The 23,189-nt window shown below is 38.5% G+C and overlaps 1 protein-coding gene across 1 annotated transcript; it reads right to left on the bottom strand.

Moving 5' to 3' along the window:
* Nucleotides 1-2,756: 2,756 nt before the first annotated feature.
* On the bottom strand, nt 2,757-13,087 carry LOC133533383 (uncharacterized). The gene is made up of 5 exons (XM_061872355.1): nt 12,683-13,087; nt 10,211-10,316; nt 5,866-6,026; nt 3,551-3,790; nt 2,757-3,019 (listed from the first exon to the last, which is right to left on the bottom strand). Exons 1-5 carry the CDS (start codon nt 13,070-13,072, stop codon nt 2,861-2,863), a joined length of 1,056 nt encoding a protein of 351 aa, XP_061728339.1. The 5' UTR covers nt 13,073-13,087; the 3' UTR covers nt 2,757-2,860.
* Between the last annotated feature and the right edge of the window lie 10,102 nt (nt 13,088-23,189).

Raw genomic sequence — 23,189 nt, forward strand, 5'->3', positions numbered from 1 at the left:
TAGTTCCTTTAGTTCAGGAGCAAATCTCGAGATCTGAATGAGTATGACTAGGTTATATCTTGCTCTCGCTCGCAAATAAACAGAGCGAGAGCGTGAGAGAGCGAATTTCTTGACCTTGACTCATTCCGATCATTCGCTCCCGACCGATTTGTTACTTGGTACTGAGGGCCTACCGCGAACCACGTTCGACGTGTTGCCTCTCTGTCGCACTTGTAAATTCGTACGTAAGTGTGACAGGGAGGCAACCCGTCGAACGTGGTTCGCGGTGGCCCGCTGACATACCGACTACTGAACTAAAGGACCGAGACCGATTAAGAGCGCTTAAGATGAACTAGTTCCTTTCGGTCTGTGGTGGGATTTCATTCCTTTTAGTTCTTCGGTCCTGACCGACTCAAGCCTAATACTGTAAAATCCTCTATTTTATTTTTTCTTAAAATCCGGTAGATCTCGTACCAGACCTATTATTTTTTTTAATTCATTTACTATAACAGCCAGCCGACAACTAGTCTGGCAGAACGTTATAAATAACGAGTATTTATGACGCCAAAGCACTACAGTGTTCTTATTAAAAAAAAACTTTGACAAAAAGATGAAATTGTTTTTCCAATTTTGTTTATTAGGAATACATTTATAGAGAAATGTGTTCTTTTGTTAGTCTATCAGTATCAGGGCTCGGAACCGGTTTATTTTTAAATCCCGAAATAGCCCAATGTTTTTAATTATTTTATACTCTTTACGTAGGACTGGATCATGTATTTAGGTAACAACTTCGCATTATTAGATAATCCCATTAAAAATTTAATAATAAACCAAAGAACGAAAAAGAACGTAATTTTTTGTATGAAGAAAAAACCGGTTCCGAGCCTTGATCAGTATTCCATTTTTAATCTGTAAGGCGTTTGTTTTAGGTATAATAATTATTTTTACTTATATCAATTTGTATTTGTAGTTTTACACGGGACTGACTTTATACATAGGATTTTTATTAAATGATAATGATTTGGGAAATAAATAAACATTGATATAATATTATTTTTTATTTATTCTTAAACATTTATACACTAATCCTATTTTGTGCAAAAACAAGACTTTTTACATTTTTTTGTGAAGTACCTCTGTACAGAAGACAAGATGACTGACCACAAGGCGCGACAGCGACGAACGTCGAAACGATCTGATCTTTGGATAGCGAGCTTAGTAACGACTTAGGGGTGCTGTCGGCAGGGGCGGATTAAGAAGGCGCGGGGCCCTTAGCACAATAGCTCGCGGGGCCCCCTGGTTTGAAAAAACAAGATTAAGTGCGAGTCGGACTCGCACCCCGAGGATTCAGTACCATCACAACATTTTTACGATGTCTTAATTTTTTTCGACTCGTTCTCGATTAGTTTTTAACATGTTATGCAGTGTATTTTTAGTCTGTTTTTTTATTCCGTATTTTAAAAGAGCCTAATCTTAATGGAGTTGTGTTATTTTATCACAGTTCCTTTCTTCTATATATGTTTCCTCCTTACCTTCGGTTTTCAAGTTTTCATCATCAGATTAGGTCGATTTTGCCAAATTTTGACAAATGTTCAAAAAAATGGTTTGCACTTTGCAGATGGTTTGCAGATTTTAAAAACAACTTACGAGTATTGCAAGTTAAATAAAAGCATGTAGGGATACTGTTTAACAACATCAATATTATTAAGTTTAATAAAAGCTTGTAAAAATAGGTGAAAAGTGAGTAGGACCTAAGAAGTGGGAACAAATGGCAAAGTGAGCCAAAAAACAAGGCCGAAGGCTGAGCTCCACGAGCTGAATATCCGGACCACCCGATTTCGTAGCGTTCCCGAGCGAAGCTGAAGACCAAGCTGCAGGAAAGCAGAGCCTCGAATGAAACCAATGCCAGAGTGTGAACGAGGCCGTAGGCCGAGCTCCGTATAAGGGCTGAGGCCCGGAGCGTTCTATCGTGGCGCGCCACCATGCAAAGGCTGAATTGTAGGAGAACAGAGTTTAGAATTGAACCAATGTGAGGCCTGTGTAGGGCTTTACATCCGGCCTATGCGAATACAAAGGCCTGCATAGGGGGCCAGCTGTTTTCTTTTTATAACATTTTGACAGTTAGATCATATGTATCACGGCTATGCAGCAACTCGGCATTTTTGGGCGCCCGGCCAGCCGTAGAGGAGCGCGTCCTTTGGCCTACTACGGGTTCAAAGCTGATCATCATTAGGCATTAGCTGTAAGGTGCAATTTGTTATTTGAAATAATAATTAATAAATAAATCATCCTTCCTTGCTTTTCACTAATATGTTATAAACACAGTAGATACTGTAAAAGAAGATTCTTTTGTTCGTTTCCAGCTCTGTTTCCTGCAGCTTAGCCATGCACAAAAGGTTTGAGACACTCTGCACCTTCGGTTTTCTGCTAAACTCTGCTCTTGGTCTTTGCGCAAGCCTAAAAATTCTTTAAATTTGGTATCGTCATAAAGAAAAATAGACAGGATAATAACAAATAATAATAATTGATCAATATTGTAACTGACTTACGAAAAAAAATACATCATAAATAAAATGTGGTAGTACAGGATCCGCGGAGTCCGAGTTCTACTTGAACTTGGCCGGTTCCGCGTGCCGAAATCGCATGGTCAGGGTCGGAGCGCGGGGCCCCCCTAAGCGCGGGGCCCTTAGCATATGCTTTTTCTGCTGTTCGGTTAATCCGCCACTGGCTGTCGGGGATTACAAATACTATTTATCTGCAAAAAGGTACCCAAAAGATAATGTTGAAGTATGTTAATTTAATAAATAACTTAAATCGATAGCCACTCAGTTTTGTACAATGTCAGCCATCTAAATTAGAGGGCGAGGCTTCAATGGGGGGCTCATAGGCGCAGCTGAGGGTTGCGCGAGCGCACGAAGTTGAGGAGCTCGTCGCTGTCCTCGCAGACGAAGGGCTTCACGTGGTGACACGCCACGTCGTGCCACTTGATGCCGTCGTTGTAGAAGTTGTTCAGGATTGCCAGGCATGACTCGTCGTTGCCCTGCGAAACAATCGCGCGATTATGCAAAACGTTACCTCGCAAGTCGTTGAACCGATACAGAGTACAGACGCGAGTAATAAATTCCTCACGCTCCAAAGATGAATCACGAAGTAAATTTCTACAAACAACTTTCAACTTTCTCGTGGTGCAATCTCTGCGATTCAAACTTCCGGGATTTTTTTTAGATTGCAGGAAAATACCGACTATTGTGTAATAGTTGACGGCGGAATTTTACTTTGAATCCGAAATGACAAAAAATATGCCTGATACTTCAATGACACGACTGAATGAAGTCCCATAAAACAGAAGCTATAATTCACTTATACGACATTCAATGACTACGAGCCATGATTTTAGCTTGTGTATATGTGTTATATATCCATTTCATGATATCCACCTTTAAAATTACCTTGCGTGTTTTTGCTCAATTTGTGTCATTTATTTATGTGCCCTAGACTACATTTCAAACAAACTACCAAAAAAGAGGTATTTCTATAAAAAAAAATGCTTGTGTAAAATGATAAAGGTTACCTGGGCAGCTTCACGATTGTCAGGTTGGGGCTGTCCGTACCCGCCGGTGTAGGACCAGTCGCCGGTGTTGCGCTGCGTGGTGGGCCCAATCTTCGCGCCCGAGCCCGACCAGAACCAGCCGTTCACGTTCGGGGGCTGCAGGTCGGGCCTGTCGCATCCCGCGAAGTTGCATTTACGGCCAGACGTCCAGATGTAGCGCACGTTACCGCGAGCGATCCTCTGCTTTATGAATTCGTTCTCCTGTAACGTAAAATACGTAATTAGTAACGTCATAATACGTCAAATTTATAATAAGTAAGCTAATGTGACGTACGACGCTCTACTAATTAGTATAATTGCGCTGGCAACGACTTGATCCGCTATTCGATTTGCCGCATGCCTCGGCGTTCCACGGTCTCGGTCGGTCAACGACTAGGCATTATAATAAGCAGTTGTGGTACAAACTACAATAATCAAATCGATTCAACACTCAAGACAACATGCTTATGCAAACAAAGGTTCCAAGGTTAGTATGCCACGGGCTCCGTAATTTATAAAGATCAACGCCTCATTAATAATTAATTGCTTTAATAGAATCGCGGGGCCTACAAACACAGAAAATATAGTCGAATAAGGTAAGTCGGAATGTCAACCTAATTGGAAAGGGAAGTTAGTATCGGCGCGTGTCCGGCACCATAGCCGTCAAAAGTGGGCGGCGGCCCGGCTGCAGCAGGAATGTGTGTCGTGCTCCACTCCACATGGCGAGCGGTCCTAGCGGCCGTACGGCAACACTCGTGAAGTCGTGACGCACTGGCTCTAGGCCATTGCACCCCTCTCATTCACGCGACGCCTTAACGCTCTATAAAGCGCTCTATAAATATTGATACCTCGTCGCTATTATAGCTTCACTCGCAGAATAAGGCGTCATTTGCATCTACTGGCACGCCATTCCGGATCCAAGAGCTATAAACAATAGACGAGCGGAGCTGTACGCGTTCGTTGACATCCCGCAACCGCTGCAGGAAATGTTTAGAGAAAACAGCGTCTTCGACTAGGCATCTATTTATTTCCCACTACCCGGATGGTGATGTTGTTGTTGACAATAGGATATAGGCAGGCCGCGCACATCCGCGACTAACAAACACGATTGGCACGTAACTACAGACAGAATGGTCGTTGCCTGGTAACTTGGTATTCCCACAATCATTATGCAAATGTATCTACATTGATGAGCACTGTGTTAGTTTTTATATGCGAACTTCATAATATTGCTTGAATTTGCCTAAATTTAATGGTCAAAGAGCCCAACCTTATAATTTAATGAGTAAGTTAACTTACTAAAAAAGGTCCGGGTTTTATTACTATTTGGTAGTATTAGGTACAGTGACAGACATTAATTGTTGACGCCAATTTGGTTGTCAATACTAACACTATGAGATCCTCAATATAAAGTGAACCCACAATTAAAGTCCGTAACTGTACCTCGACATCAACTCTTAATCATTCTAAGTAAATCTTTTAAGTAAGTTAAGGTCATCGAAGATAGATAAAAAAATATTACATCGTGACACGGCCATTAAATCGGAATGCATGATGTTCATCATCTTGTAAGCGAGATGATTCTAGTAATTTTTTGGTTACGACATACAAATTGCAGATTAAATTGCTACAAGTTAAATACAGTTTGATACCTGGGAAAGTGAACGCATCAGCATCACGACTGACCCTGTTGCGTGATTTATTCGAATTTGCGAGAGGATTACCTAGTCGTATATAGCCATCTCAAGGCCCGGACAAAATCATGACTGAAAGGACGACGCTCTGAGAAGAAATAATTGCGTAAACATAGGAATGTTCTATGTATCATAGATACGTACGTATACTTAATAGAGTTGCCTACCTATCAATAACTGGCCGTAATTGTAATTAACGCTTAATAATATAAGTAAATAAATAAAAATAAATAATCATTTTTTCAGAATAAATATAACCCATATAAATAAATATAAATATAGCTAAATTGCTTATGGTGGTAACTTCAAGCTAGATACCTATGTCGTTGCGAAGGACCATTGGTACCTATATGAGATATAGGTACCCATACAACCATTTTCAGTCGCAGATTATTCTAAATTCGTATTATAAATTCTAGAATTGATAATCCAAGGAAAATGTGATGAAATTGTGTAGATGCAGGTGTTGAATGTCAAACAATGTGAATACTACTTAAACAAAATCAGTGTCGAGATAACGGGATTAAAGGGTTTGGAAGAAATATATGCAGGTATCTACAGATCCTCAATCAGTGGCATAAGGGCATAAAAATAAGTAAGTACCTGAGGAGTTTCCAGCGACACGGCGTCCATGCAGTGGCGCCGACAGATGTTCCTGGCGTCCAGCCAGTCCACCTCCAGGCTGCGGGTCGGCGCGTGCTCCCAACTGAAGAAGTACGAGTGCAACACGCCGCGCGCGTCGCGGTACGTCGAGTGCCGCACCCCTGTTAACAACGTAATTAATGCGAATACGTGACATCATTACATGGACCAATACGCAGGAACACGCGTTCTTATTAATGGCTAATGAAGATTTTAATTGTAACCGTGTGAATAAGTTTAGCACCATTACGACATGCTCACATTCATTAAGATTAATACGAAGTGCAGAATGGCATGGCTTAGCAAATTGTGCCACAAGGAACAAAACAGTTTCAAACAACTAATACATACACACGTTGGGACGTACATTACGACATACACGCCATATAGGATGTGGGTGAGTATGTTACCAGTCCGTGTAGCTTCATACAACAGAGCAGGTACATCTATTGAACGTCGGTGACGACACCTAGATATAGTCACGTTTCGAAACAAGAGTTTAAATTCGAACGATCCTCCGCTCAAAGCTTTGCTCAAGGTTACCCATTTTCGTCGTTTCTCATAGTGCCATTGTTTGGGCCATTAGCTGCAGATACAGTAATTTGTATAACATTATTTTTACAAAAAGTAAATGCTATCAACCCATTACACAAATCACATATCCCTTGCCCATGCAAACGCATAAAATACGCTTGTCATTAACGTGTGCAAACGTAATCCACAGTCTAACAAATTATCCAATCATTTTTTTGGTTCGATAGGCTAAATAACTCATGTAAGGCTGTCGTGGTAATAGGGGACATCGTACGTGAAATGCCGTGCAATCAAAACAAACGTAATGGTCAGGCCGTTCAATGAAGCGACAGGAGCGACAGTCTTTCGTAACTAGAAAGTGCTTATTTCATGCCTCTCACCAACTCATCTCCGGTGCTATGCTGAGTGGTTGTTCACACGTGTTATACATAGCTATTGCAAGTTGTCAATAAAGGTTCCTTTTCTACTCTTTTTGGCACGGAATCCTAAAAAGCACTAACACTTAGTAGCTATTTTCGGCATCAAAGAAGTTGGTGCTAACTAGTCGGTTACTCAAGTTATTATTTAATAATCTCTTCATAGAAATTATGTAATTAAGGAGAAAGAGAATTGATGTCATTGCTTATTGATATTGACATGTCAAGTCGTGAGAAACTACCGCGCGTTACGTATTACGTATTAGAGAATTCTCGCTTTTTATTGCTACATATTCAAGAATAGAACAAAAGAAGACGTTCTTCTGATGTTATCAATATCAGACAAAAGAATATGCACATGATATCGAGTTTATTTCATTAGTTAACAATTTATTAATCATTTAAAAAAAAAAATTAAACGGTTCGAGTAAAGTTAATGTAGAGACTAGAGACATCTACCTTTAAAGTTTAGATATACCGTACACAGGAGTGGTTTATACGACTTCGTTTACTTATTTCATAAGGTCACAGGATATTGCAAGATCTACATTAGGGAGCTGCTTTACTAGTTATAGAAAATGTTGTGACTTAGTTGTGATAAAATAAATCATATACCTACCGACACCAATCGCAATGACTTACTTCTTTGCATTTCGAATAGCAGACTGTTTGCCGTTCACATCGTCATTTTTCAAAAATTTCCCTGTCAATACTTAACTAGTTGGAGGCGAAATTATAAATACACCAGGGGTTTCCAAACCCCTGGGTGCGTTTAGCCCACATGCCAATCATTTATGCTTCGTGGCAAGCGAAACGCAACTGTCGACTAATGGAAGAGTGATAGAGAGACAAAACGTTTCATTGTCGTTGCGCTAGCAAGCGATTGTCACCTTGGCTAGGCACCCAGACCCGCAGACTTCGACTGTACCGTTTCCCTTTCTGGATCTGGTCTGCGGCCCGTAGTTTGGAGACCACTGGGCTAAACGGTGCGTTACATATGGAAGTACGTACATGTACACGTACACTTTTAACAATAAATGTGCACATAAAGGACCTTTGTTGCGTTGTAAACGAGTTCAATGCTGATTGTAATCACAAAGTGCACTCCCACATGGCGTGTCGTCACGTACAGGAGCCGAGCCCCGCATATGCCTCCGACATTGCGAAAACGCTATTATTTCCCATAAGAACCGAACCACAAATATTACGTTGCAAAGTACGGGTATCTGTATTTTGCAACTAAAATTATTTAAAAATAAATACTGAAGGTCAAATATTTTCAAGTGAGAATTTACAAATAGCATGTTCGCACAGAGATGCTAAAATTCGAACTTTCCAAATAACAGAGCAACAGATACAAAGGTCATCGGGATAAACATAAAAGAGTAGTCGAGTGGTTGAGACGTTGAATCTGTAAAGCACTCCCTATGATGTTACCAAAAGTCACTAGACACTTTTAAGTTTTTACATTGACACGTTGAATCTGAAGCTTGTTACAAAAAGTATTCGTAATTACGATTACCAAAGCGGATAAATGGCACTTTTAAGCAACTGTTGCAATGAATACATTAAATAGAATGGAGGCAAAGGCAAGAGGTCACTCTAGCAATTGTGAAGAGCCGTACGCGAAAAGATAACCCATTTAGATTACTAACAAGATCTGTTATTTATTACGATTAAAATTTAATTGAAGGGGCTTTAGGTACTTGATCGCATATAGAAACAACTTTTAGAAGTAATTATAGGTACCTCATATTGTATATGTCTGTGACTTCTAGCCACCAGGGATGGATTCCCTTTAGGATGCAACAGAGAAAGTGCTTAAATGAGGAGGAAATCACCCCGAGAGGCAGGCACTACTTTTTAGCGTCGGTCGTAGGTAGTAAAATTTTTGCTTAAGCATTAGTAAGCGACGCAACTATGTACGTAAATTAAAAATATTAATTACAAGTAAGCGATAATACCGTATGAAGAGTTCGTGACTACATATCAAAGAGGACTCAGCTTTACCTCAAGCAATTAAAGACAAGGTAAACAGCTAGTTACTTTGCTGGGATGGGAATAGTCTATATGAGATTATTGACCGAAGATGTTGCAAGCAAGCAGCTATTAAAGTAAATACCAGCTGTGTCTGGACTGATGGAGTGTCTGGATATAAGCTCACATGACAATGAGACGTATAAGGTTTTACAATTTGTACGATTCAATGCTACGATGTCAAGTCAGGACTTACACTTCTTACATTCCCTAGTCCTAATATTTTCCGGCTGCCGATCATAAAATTAGGCGTAATCGATCATAATTATTGATATTGCAATTGGTTTTAATATTATTAACAAATTAAAACTGTATTTTGCTCCAGTCATGGAATGTATGGCGCCGTTAATTTTAAAACTAGCAAAAATTAATAAAAAATAAAACTTAAGCTTATGGCTCCTATTTATGGTAAAATCTTGCCAGCTTTAAAAAACTGATGATAAATATTTATTTCAAAGGATTTATAGGGGTCCAGTACGTCCATTATAGGGGTGTTTACTATATGTTTTTTTTGTTATTGAAGGGCGGCCTCGGGCCTATACGAATCTATGTATTCCTTTACGGGTACAGGCATATAGTACGCGTGTTCCGTGATCAGGGGAATAGTTTTCGTACCACGAAGTACACTTGCACGAGTTATACAATAGGTATTTATAAGTAGATAGACTAAGGTATATATAAATACTGGATTTCAGTATTTTTACAATTAGAGCTTCAAAATATTTTTCATATAGTTCCTAGGTACGGGTATGCCCAAGCTGAAAATTTTCGAGACCGGATCGAACACAGGACGGCTTAGCTGACCAGGATAAGAAACTAATACTCCCAACCAGTAGGCTATCCGAAGTAAGGAATTTTTTTCATTGGCATTCCCATAGCGATCTTCGTATTCCTAGTTAGTTTGAAAGGTTTGGCAGCTAGCAGCTCTATATCAAGTTTACCTATCATGTTAAAATACATTTACTACCTATGTGTAAATACGGTTCTACTTTACGTCAAAGTAGGTAATTAAAGTGAGTACCTAAAGATTTTAACATTATAAATATTATAGGACATTATTACACAAATTGACTAAGTCCCACAGTAAGCTCAATAAGGCTTGTGTTGAGGGTACTTAGACAACGATATATATAATATATAAATATTTTATAAATACTTAAATACATAGAAAACACCCATGACTCAGGAACAAATATCCATGCTCATCACACGAATAAATGCCCTTACCAGAATTTGAACCCGGGACCATCGGCTTCGTAGGCAGGGTCACTACCCACTAGGCCAAACTGGTCTACTTATTGTACAATTATTGTACTTACTATTCGCGCAACTCCTGGGGTCTGGTAGAGCAAGCCTCCTCTGGGCATTGACGACACATAGCACGGCGAGCAGCGCCGCGGCTGCCAGGCAGGAGTGCCGGCTCATCTGAACAGAACAACAACATTAGTTACACGCTATCCTACATTCATAGTCCATGCGGAGAAATTACATACTCGAGGTTCGACCTACGACCTCAAACGTTGAGAAATGATGCAATGGGATATTGGGTGTTAGGCAGCCCGTTAAGCCCGACACGCGGATGCTTAATTACCGGACAGATTAATTTACATATTCAATTATCTAGTACTAGACGTACTAAAAAGATAATTTATTCGTACAAAACACGGAACATACGAACGTCCATGCGAGCCTATGGCATTTCAGTCATATAATATATATTCTTAAGCAGATATGAAATAATTTAAGGTACATGGAAAAAACATTCCAATTAAATTATGAACATACCGATGAAACCGGACTCTATAATATAATAGGCATAAGTATCTTTTCTTTGTTTTTGGTATCCGCGCAAATCTTAAATTAATCTGTCAAACGCAATACGTCTAAACGTCACGCGAAATTGGTCTTAGTGCATAAAAGCCCTAAATTACATAAAGCGTTTACTACTTGTAATATTTAACTACCTAGTACGAGTATTTCTAGTAATACCGGTCCGGTAATACCGATTGACTATCCTATTACGCGGCATAGCGTGCTAAACTTAATCCAGATTTCAGCAGATATATATAATCTTAAGACGTTAGTTATACTGTGAGTTCACTTTTGACCTTTATACTTACATATAACGTAAAGACTATCTAAATTCTTATCTATCTATTCGTATAGCGTACCGACTGGAAAGCTTCATCAAATCAAATGCCCCTGGTGTTTTGCGTTCTCTTGCTGCATAATATTTTGGTTTAGCATGTTAATGAAAAGCTTATTAAACAATTCAAACATGACTGCATGTGGCATCAAGATATGTACGAACTAATGACAGCGGGCAGTTAGATATGCAAATGCACTTCTAGGTAAATATGTTAAATGCCTTTTACATCTGCAAAATCTTGCCTTTTACATCTAAAGATAATAGTTTAGGTACTTAAATTGCGAATAACATTACAATGCAAATTGCTCCACGAAAGTTTAAGTACATCTTGCTCTTGAGCAAATAGGTACTCGATGAATTGGTTCTTAGGTTATTTATTCTCATTTTAGATTCAACATTATTAAATTACGGTAATATACCTACTCTCTAAATGGAGAAAGTTATTTAGAAGAAATAGCTTCTTAACGATAAGACCGCCTGTTTTATTTTGCCTTAAATTCAGTTTAGAATTTTGAAGGAAAAACCAAACCAAGGGACCAGTAAAACGAATATCGGCTGTGGTACGAGCCACAAAAAATATACCTATTATTTTATTGCACTCCGTGTCACGGGCCAAGGGGTGCTTGCACCGCACTTGACGCCGCCCAATAGTGTCACCAAGCATTCCGCACTGACGAAAGTAGCTACTTAGTGAGCCAACAGGCCGTATTTATCAACCTACGAGTTCGCTTTCTTTTACTTATGTAGACTTCGACTGCCCGAGGACAATCGATACGTGAGATGAATTTATTTTGTTGTATTTGTGAAAGCAAAACCCGCCTTGCTGACCTCCTTGCTGCGAGTTAAACGTTTGCGTGAAATGGTGCCCAACGCGAGAAATCGACGATTTGGGACGCATTTTACGGTAACCGAAAGCTGCGTCTCTGATTCATTCTTCTCGTTACAATGTTTACAGAGTGGTGTTACAGCGACGCTAACTATTAGGTAATAGACAGTTGGTAACAATCGCAACGGGACCTCATTACCTACCTATTATGTTTTGTGGTTTTGCTAAATACCTATGGCTACGAAAAAAATTTGGCTGCGAGGCATTTAGTGTTTAACTGGGGTACATAAGTACATAGTGGGCTTAACTTTAAATTACTAAATAATTGACCATTATAAGAAATGTCACTGGCTCCAAAATTCTTGTAGGAAAGTCACTACTGCATCATTAATTTTAAACTATGTTTAAGGCGCCAATTAAATGATTATCCTAAAAATCTGTACCTACTCTTTTAATTGTTTATTATTGTTTATACCAGGCTTTCATACGTTCTTAAGATATATATTTTTAAATTACACTTGTAAAAGTACCTACACTAACGGTTTTATACTTCGTGCGAATTAAAGATCAACTAAAGATACCCGTATGAAATTGTATGTAAATCAAATTATGGTGATCAATTCAAAATAAACATTGTCGTATTCTTATCACAACCAAGAAAAAAATGCCTTTAAAAATATTCGTGCACCACTTTGTGTCGTCCGTTTAACACACACGTCCAATGCTTATTTTGAGGGAAAAAAACTAAACTTATTTTCATGTCACGATTTTGAGTGATAAAGCCTGCGCAGTTGCGCGCGGGCGCTGCAGCAATACCTCGGTGGTGGTACGTGTGCGTGCGGGCGACGTGGGTGAAGCTGGGACTTGATGCGCGGCGCGGTCGGCAGGTGCAGTAAACACGCGTGTGCGAAGCGCGGTGATGTCGGAGGGACTGGCGCAGGCGCAGGTCTCTTCTCTAATTAAGCCTCCGCCCCATTCATTCACTTTCACTTCCAATATGAGAAAAGACTCGTCCGCAACGCCGCGCCTCTGTCGCTCGGGACACAGAGACCTTCGGAGGTCACAGCCGGAAACAAATGAGGTTACATAACAAACCTGTAACCTGTACCCAATTTTGAAACTGCAATTTGGGCTTCGATATCCATATAGACATAGTGCGTAACCGTGCATGATTACTTCCTCACTATGGGCGACTATGGGCACCATAGCATGACGCAGGCAAGCGTAAAGTTGGGCATTGGACAAGTTCCTTAGTAGGCGTAGGAAAAACAATGATAATAGGTATTTCAACAAAGTGGACATGATGGGGCAAAATTATTTGATTATTTTAATATTTTTAAGTAGGTTTTCGCCAACGTAGACTTCTATGTTATCCGGCGCACTCAGAAGTGGTCAAAATGATTTTCACATGATTTTATATCCTGCATCACTAGATCACTACATTGTCAGTAGTATTTAATGTACTCAAAAAAACCTTATTTTTATTAATGAGAGGAATCCTCTTTACCAAGGCATCGGCCACAATAGGCTGGCTTGAACGGGTGCTATTAGTAGGTAAGTATCATTTGAACATTACAATCAAAACCTTCGCACTCTTTGCAGCACTTTGGTACGTCTTTTTACTAAGTAGGGAAGATTAATTGCGATAACACAAAAACGGCTTAACCTATTACCGGCTCAATAGTTATCTAAGGCAGAGAGGGGCCGGGGGGGGGGGGGGGGGCATATTTGTATGTCACTACAAACACACCTCAACGAGGGTGCGGGGTGTTAGGGTCGGCAATGCGCAAAGTTAAATAAATAAAGTTAACACCTCTGGAGTTGCAGGCAGTCTATGGACAGTCTACGCTGACCACTTACCATCAGGCGAGCCGTATGCTTGTATGCCACCGGCGTAGTTAAAAAAAACCACAGGGTTAGAGCGAAATAGGGGTGGTACCCACACTAATTTTCGTTTCTTAGTTTTTTTTTCTTTCGTCGGCATGACGGATTTAAATATCCATGCTAAATTGTAGCTTTCCAGCACTAACAATTACAGAGCAAACCCGCGGACGGATGGACATGGCGAAACTATAAGGGTTCCTAGTTGACTACGGAACCCTAAAAAAAATTGACGATGCCAAATAACTTTAGCACACCTACTCCTATGTGTACCTATAATTCTAAAGTTTTTTTGTATATTAGTAGGTAGGTGTTGAAAATGATAAAAAAAAGCGGCCAAGTGCGAGTCGGACTCGCCCATGAAGGGTATGACGTATTAAAAAACTACTTTTGTATAACTTACTAAGTTTGCAAGGGTTCCGTACCATTTATGACGTATTAAAAAAAAAACTACTTACTAGATCTCGTTCAAACCAATTTTCGGTGGAAGTTTGCACGGTAATGTATATCATATTTTTTTTTAGATTTTTCATTTTGTTATTTTAGAAGTTACAGGGGGGGGGGGACACATTTTTCCAATTTGGAAGTGTCTCTCGCGCAAACTATTCAGTTTAGAAAAAAATGATATTAGAAACCTAAACATCATTTTTGAAGCCCTATCCATAGATACCCTACACGTATGGGTTTCATGTTTTTATTTTATTTTATTTTATAACGTATTAAAAAAAACTACTTACTAGATCTCGTTCAAACCAATTTTCGGTGGAAGTTTTCATGGTAATGTACATCATATATTTTTTAGGTTTATCATTCTCTTATTTTAGAAGTTACAGTGGGGGGGACACATTTTACCACTTTGGAAGTGTCTCTCGCGCAAACTATTCAGTTTAGAAAAAAATGATACGTCTTGTTACAACACCTGCATATTTTCCGGAAATAAGTAGCTCATCGGCGACCAACCGGCCGTCGACCGATCGGGCGCCCTAGTACCGCTGGTGTGATGTCGTGGAGGTGGACCAGCGTCGGTTGAATGCCAATTCATGGCAGGAAACCGCGCTGGATCGGGACAGGTGGCGGTCTCTCGTTTCGGAGGCCAAGATCCTTTTTGGACCGCTGAGCCAAACAGTAAGTAAAGTAGTAGTATTTCTATTTGCCATATTTATTTTATTTTATTTCTTAATTAATTAAATTATTTTATTATACAGTGTGTATTTTTGTGTAAGTATCCCTTTCTTACAAATACAAAAGCAAAATGACCGATTAGGACAAACGATTATTACCTAATTGAGGTTTGTATCGCGTTTGTGATGAATAACGCTATTAGTCTGCCAGCAGCAGGTATAAGTGTTATAATCTTACTTTTTAGGTAAAAATTTGAGTTTTAATGATCTTAAACGTATTGCATATATATATAAGTAATTGTAGGCAAAACACTTGTGTAAACCGTAACAAAAGTGCATTAGAAAAATTCTAAATTAACGTACTTATTATTAGTAACTCTGTTTATGCTAACATACCTACCTAATCTAAAATAGCCACTCGATTTAATTGAGGTCAGTGAATGACTAGGAGATGAGCAGAATTCTTGACCTCGTGATGACAGTTGTTAGTACCCGTACGGCGGCGGCGAGGCTAGCTGGAGTGATTAGTTACTTTGACCATGATTCAGCAAAGCTCCGATATTCGAATGCGCACTTCTTTTATCATATATAAAGCGGCGTCTATTACGACTGCCGGCTCACTTGTTTACAGTTCGTGATGGTTCCGGACGGTCGCAATGAGATATTTCACTTCCTATAGATATGCTTGATTCCATATAGTTCTGTACCTACCTACTTGATTCGGAGCGTAGCTGTCTGAATTATGGCTGGTAATTAGAAGTCGAAATTCACTGAATAAAAACATCGGCGATAAAGGGTTCCGTAAAACTCCCCAATTATAGTCCAATACTGCAACTATGGTCCACAAGTTCAAAAGGAAATTAAGTATCTATACCAATGTTTTTTTGGTTTACTCCTAGTTTTACCTTCCATTTATAAACATGCTTTGCCTTAGAACTACAAAAATTTAGTAAAATACACACCTGAACGAGAAAAATTGAGTTTATTTGTGGACCATAGTTGGGAGCTTTGGACTATAGTTGGGTGGTTTTACGGTTCTTATTTATATTCATATATGTATTTAAATTAAATCGTATACAATTGTAGGTCCATTCGGGAAATGCCATCAGCAGCATGTGCACCTTTTCACCGCTGGGAACGGCAGGGACCGGGTTGTTTATGTAAAACTGAAGTAGATGATATTCTGCTACTCTAAAAAAAACTGATGTTGTAATTTCTTATTTTTATGTATTTGCCGAGAGCATGAAATCTCCTGAAATTACATAGTCCCTCAAAGTGTGGGAGCGCTATTATAAATATAAAAACGTTGTATATACGTATAAATAATGTAAGTATTGTAATATTTGTAATCTGCTAAATACAAGAGTAAACTGTTGTAAACTGCTTGTTGCTCATCAAAATCATTAAACTTTGTGTAAAAAATCTGTATTAATCGAAAAACTCGAAAAAGTTGATCAAACTTGATACTCGGTTTTGACAATTGACTGCAAACCCGGTTTTTTCGAATTCGGTGAAAGCGGTTTTGTTGACCCCCACTTTGTAGTATATGCTCATCATTGACGTATATACTGCCACTTCCATACTCAGGGTCCCTCTGTCATAAAAAAGGACCCTTTTTTCTTGCGCTTGGGTGTAGAGGTAGACTGCGCCGCAGTGTTGTCACATACAATTTTGGCGAAATGGTAGAACAGGGTGCAAAAATAGGTAGAAATGGGTGGAGTTTAAAATGAAAAATAGGTAGCTCTACCACTCATTAGAAGTACATTTTTATGATTAAAAATGTGTATAAAATGTTTTGAATTATTTATAAGTGTTTAATATCGTGACGTTAGTACACGTGTTTATTAAAGAAATTGAAACAAAAGTTAGGATTTCCATTGTTTGTAGGTAATAAACCTGCTTGTATAATCTGTTTCTTTGGCAAGTTTTCATTAAATCTAATCTAAATTCGGTAGAAATTAAGTAATGTTCCGTCACATGTATTGAGAATTGTTTGCAATTGTACCATTTTGAAAATAGGTAGATTTCAGGCCGAGGGAGGTAGATAGGTAGAACGCAGGCAAAATAGGTAGATCTACCGAAAAATTGGTAGGTGTGACAACACTGCTGCGCCGTGACCTTGCCAATTGCTGTTCCAGATTCTAAAATCACGCACCAGGTTTAAGGTTTCTCGATTACGAAGAAGGTAGGTATAAACAGACCCGTTTAGATGCCAAACAATTAAGCTAGTGAATGTCAAGGAGGAAATTCACTGGCTATATGTATTGCATATAACAATTCCGTTAAATAGTACGAGTACAGACACGCACACACTATTCTGATAAAAGTAAGACCTTGAAATTAAAACACACACATATTTATTTTTTCTAAAAAAGTTATTTTTGAACTTTTTACGCCTTTTACGCGGACGAAATCTCGGGCGAAGTCTACATAATATATTGTTAGCGAAAGAGATGATGCCGTGACCTGGGTAGTCCAAAGGTTATGGCGTCAGCCGCGAAGAAGCCTGCTGAAGTAGTGAAGGAAGTCGCAGGTTCGACGTGGATTCCTGTCTTGGACACTGGAGGCCTCGGTCAACTTTTTCCTTCGTATTTATATTTGGCAAATACTTCAGTTTATGACATTAAGACGATCGTTACTTAACTCTTAACGGTTAAAAAGGCATGCTTTGGGTCAATGGCATCTACTTGTTTACCTCAACGCCTCAACTGAATATAGGGGCGTTTTATCAAGTAAGACCATAAAATAATAGTTGTATGCAATTGAATTGTCACTGGGACTGATGGGGTCGCGGTACCGGGCCACCGCTGTGAGATAACTGTGGATATAAGTGAAAGTCAAACAACACATTTGTTTAGCGGCTTTTTGCTAACAACTTATTTACTTGGTTCGTTGATATTGGTTTGGCGAATGCGTGGAAAGACAGATTACGTTTAAAAAATAGTTGTGTCATTGACATACTCGTAAACTTCGAATTTAACGATTCGAATAACAATATTTTTTTTTTATTGCGTACATTTTGGAAGTAAAGCTTTCTTTCTTTAAAATTGCATAATTGAATGCTAACCTAAACTTCAGGTGCTAAAAATACTTACAGATATTCTTTTTTGGCTGTTTTGTGAAATTACCTACGTTTCTCATTTGTTCGGTGTCGTAGTGAAACTGGCTTATGTACAACGGCATAGAAATCGTTCGATAGGCTTGTAAAGTGTTGCCGCACGAGTGCCCATGGACAATGTCAGTCATTGCCATGCCATGATGCGCGGAGATGCTGGCGTAAGGTGGTCTACTGGGTCTACTACGCGATTAATACAGACCTTTAGCAGACACCGTAGTCAACTGGGAACCCTTACAGTTTCGCCATGTCCGTCCGCGTATTTGCTCCGTGATTGTTAGTACTGGAAAGCTGCAATTTGATCAATGATGCCAACTCTAAGATTAATTGTTAAAAGTTTATGGTATTTCTTTTCTAGATTAATTAATCTTGCATGTTTTGTCAATCAAATGTATATGATTCATATTATATTTGAGTAACAACCAACTTATTAAACCATTATTGTTATCAATGTGAAAACAACCTTAATGTCATAGAAATAGAGATCAATGTTTTCTTAGCCAAATCTCAATATCCTGGCATAGGTAAATGATGGTTTACTTAAAAAAAAGTTACAATGGAAAATATTTAATTGATTGGATAAATAAGATTGATATAAATATCAGAATGTTCAAAATATTGTTAATAATATTATTACAGCAGATTTAAATTTTATTATAAGTTTGTTAATTATATTTAGGCAATTTATATGCCAGCGAGAATTGTTTTAGTTTTTTTTAAAGGTTTGCTTTGGCGCCAATTTCGATGTTTTAAAAAAGTTGTCCTGTTGATTTTCACTATTGATTCTCGAATTTTCATGTTTTATGTATCGATACATATTGGATGAGAATTAAATTATTTTAAGTAATACAAACTGAAGTCTTTCAATGAAATTTGTTTCACGACAAAGTGGTAAAATAAAATCCACTAGACGTAAAGTTAGAATATTTTTTTTTGCGTTATCCCTATGGTGTGGGGTTCGTTGTTGTATAAATCTTTCAAAACAAGTATGTGCTATTTATACAGGTTTTCTAAAACTATTTTTATACTTCACTTCACTTCGAAAGAATATGGGGCCCTTTAACTTTTGAACCATGGGTCCAAAAAATATTAATAAAAAAAACTTGAAAAGAAAGTTTAATAAACACTTTCAATAGGGAGTATTACTGCAATGTTCTGCCGCCGGAGTGTAGCACTATTACCTATGGTAAACCATAGAGTAACTTAAACATACTGTTTTTTGACAAGTTTTCACAGATATTAAAATATGACATTGATGCATCAAGGCGGTTTGTTTATAAAGGGCCTACCAGGAAACGCTAAAATCGAATTTAGTTATCTGCGTCTTTATCGCCTGAATTGAAAGAGTGATAGAGAAGTTAGATAACGAAATTTCGATTTTCTTGTTTCGCGGTAGACCCTCAGATTTTGATGGATTGTGGTAGTGGCGCCCTTTACGCAAAATTTCGCGTAATATTCCCTATTAAAACCATAGCAAATATGATCGTTACGCCATTTTTGTGTAACATGATACGAGTACTTACTAGGTAAATAATATATTGCCATATTGACTCAGTGTGTGTTAATAACATAAGCTATGCAGACGACATGGTTTTGCTCAGCGCGTCAGCTTGCGGACTACGTAAATCACTTTTCGTATGTGAGAAGTATGCGACTGCGCATGATGACCAGAGGTACAATTGCATCAAAACTCAATACACAGTCACATTTGTCACTATCACTACTCCCAATTAATAAACTAAACCTTATGATAAAACTCCCCCTTACTTCTACCCCACCAAAATTTGGCCTTGTCATCGTCTAGTTAAGAGTTAGGACCCCTCGAAGTGAACCGTGGTACCCTAAAGGGTCTAGCAGGCTAAGCGAACAAGAAGTGCCCCCAACGACGGATTTTGTCGATATTTCTGGTAGTGTACTGTTAGGTCCTAAAGACCCTCCATGCTTAACATCAGACCTCGATTCTCTTTTGTTTGCGAGTTATTCAGGATAACGTAAAATAATTAGGGTATCATTGAAAGTGTCATATTTTATAAACGATTCAAGTTACGTGAACCAAACAAAATTATATTTGATAACAATAAAAAAACTACAAAATGCATATTTTTTACCAGCATCCTGTCCTTAAACTTCATTGCAAAAAATAAAAATATTTTTTCCCTTCCAATTTTTTTTTTACTTTTCGCGGAGGTACACCTCCAAAAAAAATATGCATGAGTAGCCACTAATTCCCACTACATATACATATAAAAATATTTGCACAAATGTTCGTGCTTCATGTCAAAAAAAAAACGATTCTCCAATAAGTAGTCACTGGCATTATATGTACAGATAGAAGTACAAGATAATTCAAAAGAATTTATTGGGATACAATTCTGTCCTAAGATTTGTAGATGGAAACAACCCTATTTGTTTTGTACCCTATTTATTGCGGCGTAAACAGTTGACTTTGCAATAATGTACCTTGTTCAACAGCAATGTAATGCAATATGTTGAATATTGTTGAAGTGAATCAAGCGACAGTTTATATGGATGAAAATCTTTATAATAAGTTAAATTCATAGTTTTATTACAAATAAATAGTATTTATCGTATTTACATGTGAAAAGTGATTCCGTTGGAGTGCAAATGGATCAAAACACTACGATGTTTGCAAACAAAACAAAATATCTAGGAAGTACCTTAGACCGCACCTAAACTGGTATGCTCATATTGACCTGACCATCGGCAGGGTTAGAAAACTGACTTGGATCTTCAGGACGCTAAGGCTATTTTTGATCACTTTTAAGACAGTTCACTGAAACAGTAATCGACTTTATCGACTTATAATTAAACTAATAAGTAATTACTTCTAATTAATTCGACTTTTAATTAATTATCGATTAAAGCACTCTATATTAATACTGTATTTAATAGTATTGAATGCTAGCCAAATTTTGGTGGTAACTACTGGAAAAAAAAATTAAACAAATATTTTTTTATTCAATCGCGTTGAAAATTAATTAGATGTCTGATGAAAGTGATGAATCCACTCTCTATACATGTAATTTTGTGGTCAAAAGACTTTTTCACTTGCACGGTTTTGGTGAATCGCGAGATCTTAGTTCGTTGCGTGCATGTTGCGCGCTAATTACCCGTGTTGGCCAAACGTTAATGTCATTAACCATTAAAAAGGTTAATCAAAATAAACCATTAAAAATTAAGGGAAATTAATTATTAATTGCAATTAACATTAATTTGCATTAACATCAATTGCTTCAGAAACAATTAAGAATTAAATAAATTGTTAATGAAAATTAAAAATGTGATTAATATTTAACAAGAATAAATATCGTAATTTTATAAAAGGCGTCCAAGGGATTAAAGGTCTGCAAGACTGAACGTATATAAGTTTCGTTTCGAGTATATATTACTCATCCTCCTTATGAAACCTGGCAGTACCTAGTGGAACTCAAGTTTGGTGCAACATAGGCACACGCTGTTTTGGTCATCCGACTCGTCTTGATGAGCAGTTGGGAGAGCAGTACCCAAGATAGAGCTGATGCTGAACCCTGGCAGTACCTAATGGAACTCAGGTTTGGTGCAGCTTAGGCACACGCTGTTTCGGTCATCTAACTTGTCTTGATGAGCAGTTGGGAGAGCAGTACCCAAGATAGACCTGATGCTGAACCCTGACAGTACTTAATGGAACTTTATTGAGTGAGACGAAAACTGTACCTATATGTATAATCGTCATGACAATGACTGACGTTTCAACACTTTCAACATGTCAACACTAATGTGTCGCTAGTCACTAACATCCCTAACAACCAGATGATAGTTTTATTTTGTGGTTTCAGGGCTCCTCTACACGATGGCCTAGCCTAAGCTAGTCTTAGAGACGCAGCTATGCGGTGGAATGAGATAGCAATATCACTTACTCCCTCTAACGCATAAATGCTTCCCTTGGAGTGGCCTGCGCTGGGCAATCGTGTAGAGGATCCATTAGACTTATCGTGTCTGGTGTTGGTAGATCTACCGCTACCAAGGTCCGAGAGTTTCATTGTTTCATTTTGACATCACTCGCCCATGCATCTCGTTCGTATTCAGCCTGCGATTAATAACATTAATAAAAAATAATAATATTAAAGGAAAAATGGAAAAAGCACTGCTTCCGGTAGGACTTGAACCTGCGACCGCGACCAGTCACGGGGTGGCACCTAGCGACATCTATGGAAAGACTGTTGCATCTTAACGGCACCGGTGTCTCAAGTTGTATTGAGAATTCACCAGTAACAATTTGTTAACTAGTGTCATGGGTTAGCAGCTAGTGTCCGACCGAAGATTCGGTTTCGGCCAGTTTCGGCCAAAAAATAAACTTTCGGCTATAGTTTCTTTTTCGGACAGACAGCCGGACTGAAATTTTAGCCAAGGTGACAAACGCTATCGCTACGACAACGATACGCTTTATGTCTCTATCACTCTTCCAATATTAGTGCGACAGTGACTGACGCGTTTCGATCACCATGGAGCGTAAGCGATTGGCATAGTTGGTTACGCGGCCAGTGCCGTTAAGATGAAATAGTTTTTCGGTAGATGTCGCTAGGCGCCACCCCAAGGCGATAAAGGCAATAAAGGAAGGAATAGAAAGATTCGCGCGCATCTGATAGGCTTCCGTAGTTCAATTGGTTAAGAGCGATTGGACGGTTTCCAAAAGTCGGAGGTTCAAGTCCTACCGAAAGGGGTGAATTTTTTCATTTAAGTAATATCAAACCTAGAAGTTTTGTTGAAAAGTTTCCACGCAACAGCCCCTACGCGGTAGTAAGCCAAGTGACTCACCCCAACTTATATCGTGAGCACTGTTAAATAAGGTTTTCTTTAGTTATAATCATTCGCAATCTACGAATACACTATAGTTTAAAGTTACGTATAAACGTACTAAACTTATTCATAAAGCAATTAAGCTGAAGAACCGCTTCACGAGGGAATTAAACACCCGAATTTGCAATTTTCTTACCCCTGGAGTTACACAATGTTTTTCATCACACTTGCCAAGAAAAAACTAAATTCTAACCCAAGTTTTAACAACAACATTTCATTTTTATAAAACCTGAAATTTTACATATGACTTGGAAGTATTTGGCTTCCTGAACACTGCAATATATTAATAAAATTTAAGGCGCTCTTATAGACAGATTTTAGGTTTTTGAGGGGGTGAAGCAGACGAAGT

This window comes from Cydia pomonella, unplaced genomic scaffold, assembly GCF_033807575.1.
Source record: "Cydia pomonella isolate Wapato2018A unplaced genomic scaffold, ilCydPomo1 PGA_scaffold_161, whole genome shotgun sequence".
Taxonomy (NCBI): Eukaryota; Metazoa; Arthropoda; class Insecta; order Lepidoptera; family Tortricidae; genus Cydia; species Cydia pomonella.